At 47.2% G+C, this 4807-nt stretch overlaps 1 protein-coding gene across 1 annotated transcript in view; it reads right to left on the minus strand.

Moving 5' to 3' along the window:
- Window positions 1–4093, minus strand: part of LOC106814091 (homeobox expressed in ES cells 1-A-like) — a 5889-nt gene extending 1796 nt beyond the window's left edge. Inside the window, exons 1-5 of the mRNA XM_014818367.1 lie at window positions 3789–4093; window positions 2241–2386; window positions 1703–1912; window positions 1178–1279; window positions 503–708 (exon numbers count right to left, since the gene is read on the minus strand). Coding sequence (XP_014673853.1) covers window positions 503–708; window positions 1178–1279; window positions 1703–1912; window positions 2241–2386; window positions 3789–3813 — 689 coding nt within the window. The 5' untranslated portion in view covers window positions 3814–4093. The remainder of the gene's footprint in view (window positions 1–502; window positions 709–1177; window positions 1280–1702; window positions 1913–2240; window positions 2387–3788) is intronic.
- Window positions 4094–4807: the final 714 nt, after the last annotated feature.

Below are 4807 nucleotides of genomic sequence, written 5' to 3' on the forward strand. Positions count from 1 at the left end.
CTCTCTCTCTCTCTCTCTCTCTCTCTCTCTCTCTCTCTCTCTCTCTCTCTCTCTCTCTCTCTCTCTCTCTCTCTCTCTCTCTCTCTCTCTCTCTCTCTCTCTCTCTCTCTCTCTCTCTCTCTCTCTCTCTCTCTCTCTCTCTCTCTCTCTCTCTCTCTCTCTCTCTCTCTCTCTCTCTCTCTCTCTCTCTCTCTCTCTCTCTCTCTCTCTCTCTCTCTTTCGCTGTGTGCACAGTTAGGACGTGCATACTCATGCAGGTTCGCACATAAAGGAGTGGACCCTCATTTATAAGCGAGTATGTTATCATTGTCGTTGTGCAGAGATGTTGTTGTGGTATAACTAAGCATGTACCCGGACGTTTCTATCGCTGATATGTGTACGTGGTGTGTGTGCGTGCGTACGCGTGTGTGTGTGTGTGTTTGTGCGTGCGTGTGTGCGCGCGCGTGTGTGTGCATGCGTACGCGCGTGTGTGTGCGCGCGTCCCTGTACAAATAAGTCATACTTTGTAGTCGGTGCTCTACGGTTTTCGTTTTCGGGCGGCGCGCTCTGGGAAGATGGCGGCGCCGTCAACACGTGACAGCTGCTGAGCACACCGGAAGTAGGTCCTGTGGGATCGGCGCCTCCCGGAAATATCTGATTGCGCATGAGCATCTTACGATCGTCCTTATTCTGTCGCTTGAATTTAGCCCGTCGATTCTGAAACCAAACCTGAAATAGGAGAGAATAGACAGCGATGGTTAAAATATAAACTATACGACTAACACGCTTATGCTACCGCATAATTGCTACGTTGTTCATAAAGGAATATACATATATATATGTATATAAATATATATATATATATACAACTTATCATAAAGAGCACAAAATACTATGTAGTACCTATCAGGTGTGAATAAAACCAAATTGGTCTCTATCCACTTAGATAGCTAGATATCCATCCAGGATAGGATCCATCTATCCTTCCATCGATCAATCAATCAATCAATTCATCCGTATGGATGGATGGATGGATGGATGGATGGATGGATGGATGGATGGATGGATGGACGACGGACGGCATCCATCCATCGACCTATCTATCTTATGAATAGCGCATAAAGTGTAGTCTATTCACTTCTGATCGTCATATTTCTATCGTCTATCACCTATCTTCTAGTCTCTCTCTCCTTCTCACCTCTATCTTATAGCGCGGCAGCTGCATCTTGTCGGACAAGCCTTCAATCACTGCGATGTCAGGGTATTGCGTCATTTCGAATACCTTCTCTAAAGCCTCGACCTGTTCGCATAGACAGAAAAATATTTGAATCCACGGAGCAAAGATGTAGATTGGCAGTTAAATTAAATATAGACACACGAGATTCCATCACCGAAAGTCCGAGAGATGTTAGTGAGGCAGTAACTACTACTATGTTATTACCATTATTATTGTTATTGTTATTATTATTATTATTGTTATTATTATTATTCAAAGTGGATCACGGCATTAGCCGGTGGCTTCTGGGCCGTGTCCCAACCTAGGGCATAGGGATTCAATCCAGAATTTTGCGCCGGATGTGTGCTGTTCCCAGTAGTGCGATTTTCTGCACTTCCTGTTCAGTGTGGTGGCCAGGGAGTTCCCTGATGTTCTTCTCAAGACCATTTTTTATTATTATTATTATTACTATTATTATTTTTTACTCCTGTGATGTCTGCTGTCTACCTGAGGTGCGCTGAAGCTAGTGCGGCTTCTCCCGTGTGACTTCTTGTTTCGCGCCTTCTTAGATCCTGCCTTGGCGTCGTCGTCGTCGTCAGCATCCTCCGCCGCTTCCCTTTCCGGTTTTCTCTTTCTGACTGGCGCCGCATGCGGCGCTGTGGTGCACTGCGTCGGCTGCCGACGCGGCGGCGGTATGTTTTCCGAGTGTGAATCTGACTATAACGAAGCAAGATGGATGCCGTTACTCACGTCTCACGTATATATATATATATATATATATATACATATATATATATATATCACAGAGACAGATGTTATATGACTGTGTACTACGCCACAGAGATCAGTGTTACGTTACAATGGCGGGTGTCACGTCACAGAGCCGGGTGTTACGTCACGGAGACAGGTATTACGTCACAGATACGAGCGTTATGTCACGGATACGGCCGTTATACGTCACGGAGACTGGCGTTACGTCACAGATACGAGCGTTACGTCACGAAGACAGGTATTACGTCACAGATACGGTTGTTACGTCACCTACCGTAATCGGCGCTACATTGCCGTAGACGAGGCTGTCACAGTTATCAGCTGACTCGCGCAGGATATGACCCATGCTGAAATCTGGCGGAGAACCAATGTCGATGTCCTTAGCTCCGACACTTGTCATCGTTCTGCACTCGTAAACACCTGCATGTCGAAGCTGGCCCGTCAATGCATGCTTATAACTCGTTACCGCGTAGGTGACGTACGTACGTGTGGGTGTGTGCGTGCGTGTGTGTGTTTGTGCGTGTGCGTGCGCGCGCGTGTGTGTGCGTGTGTGTGTGTTTGTTTGTGTGTGTGTGTGTGTGTGTGTGTGTGTGTGTGTGTGTGTGTGTTGTGTAGTTTTTGTTGTGGGTGTGTGTGTGTTGTGTGTGGGGTGTGTGTTGTGTGGGGGGGGTGTGTAATATGGCGTGGTGTTGTGGTGGTGTGGTGTGTTGGGTGGTTGTGGTGTTGTGGTGTGTTGTGGGGGGGGTGTGTGTGTGTGTGTGTTGGTAATGTTGTATGTTGTGTGTGTGTGTTTTTGTTGTGGTGTGTTTTGTGTTTGTGTGTGTGGTGCTTGTGGTGGTTCATCTGGTGTGTGGGGTGTGGGTGTGGTGGTGTGTGTGTGTGTGTGTGTGTGTGTTGTGTGTGTGTTTATTGTTTATGTTGTGTGGGTGTTGTTGTGTTGGTGTGTGTTGTGTGGGTGTGTGTGTTGTGGATGTGTATTGTTAGTTTGTGTTTGTGTGCGTTGTGTTGTGGTGGTGTTGTGTTGTGCGTGTTTGGCGTGGGGAGTAACCTGTGGGTGGGGTGTGTGTTGTGTTATATATTGCGTGTGGTGTGTGCTGTGTGGTGTGTTGGGTGTGTGTTGTCCTTGTGGTGTGGCTGGTGGTGGGCGGTGGAGCAGATTAATGATACCTTTTATATAGGCCTAACAACAAAACAGCTCCTGCTCTCTCTCCCTCATTCTCTCAACCCACGCACGTACACCCACACTCCAACACGCTGACACCCAGCACGTACACACACACACACACGACCCACACACACACACATCACGAGCACACAAATACCACAACGCACACCGGAGGCGCACACACACACAGGGGAGGCGCACGGCGCGCACACAACAACACACCAACACAGCCGCAGGATCGCATGGTCAGGCGCGCACACCACACACACAACGCCCGTCGAGCTCGCGACACACACACCAATTGTGGTGTCACGCCGCACACACGGCACGCGCGGAGGCGCACGCCGCGGGCGCCTGACATATTAAAAGAGAGACGAGCAGAGAAGAGAGAGAAGAGAGAGAAGAGAGAGAGAGAGATATCAGAAACGAGAGGAGATGAGTAGGAGAGAGAGAGAGAAATGAAGAAGAGAAGATAGAATGAGAGAGAGAGAATAGAGATAATAGAGCGAGAGAGAGAGAAAAAAGAGAGAGCGCGCGTTAGACTAAGTAATGGATGGTGAGACTAATGGTGTGTCTAATGGTGACAGAGATCGCATGACAGCACACCAAACGCAGCGACTAGATACATAGACGCCTGTACAGACCAATAACACTTACCTGCATTTGCGTGCGAAATATCCATTCCTGTGTTAGTAGTTCTTTCTATTTTTTTCGCTCTATCATTCTTTTTCCTACGACGTCGATGAAACCACTCCCCACGCAGTCTTTCAACACAAAGTATCTCTAACTAACAAATCTCAACGAATATTTGCAGCGGACTCACAGCGTTGACAACTAATCTATGATTGCACGCATGCGCACGAGATGCTCCTACCTGCACACCAACCAGGCTTCGACGTAGATTCAAAAAAACAGTAGATCAGCTGTGCGGTGCGCATGTGCGACCGGTGCGACACGCGTGGGTGTTGAGCTTTCTTATTCTGATCGAGAGCATAGAGAGAGAGCAATCGACCCTGACACGAACTGCATGCCTACAGTCGAGCCAGCCTCGCAATCACACCCTGGGGGGGCTCGTGTTTCTAGGTGGGCGGATTTACGATGACAGAGAAGGGGGGTAAACGGTACGAGGTTTTCTCTCAATAATCAAAGAGGTAAGCATGTTACCTTTATCTACGCATTGTGTGTGATTCGTACTAATCAGGGTACGCAGTAAGCCTACATGCCGGCTATTCGAGAGTTCGCCCATTCCGCAACGAATGTCGTTGTCTATAATGCTATAATATGTACCCGTTTAATATCTGATAGGTGAGTGGTTATGTTACAGGGCGATACAATTTGAAAAAGTGTCCCGAAGACTAAAGGGCCATCTTTTGCCTGATTACTTTTTCACAGGTGTTTTAAAAAGCTGCCGAAATCCACTTCAGGGGGTGGACCGCTCCCATAATTTTTAAACAATGGCATCTAGAGCATCTGCAGCAGTAAATTTTAATGTCTAATTTAGAATCACAAAATTTATCAATCCGGTTTCCCCGACCCGCAGACCGCCTCTTTGCCCATTCCCCTAGTTTTGTATAACGAATTTGCATATACCCTATATCAGTAACTATCTTTATCAAAAAACTAGCGCTAAACAAGATTTTTTTATGGAACAAATATAAGAGAAGTGTGGTGTGTTG

Source organism: Priapulus caudatus, unplaced genomic scaffold (genome assembly GCF_000485595.1).
Source record: "Priapulus caudatus unplaced genomic scaffold, Priapulus_caudatus-5.0.1 Scaffold871, whole genome shotgun sequence".
Lineage (NCBI taxonomy): Eukaryota > Metazoa > Priapulida > Priapulimorpha > Priapulimorphida > Priapulidae > Priapulus > Priapulus caudatus.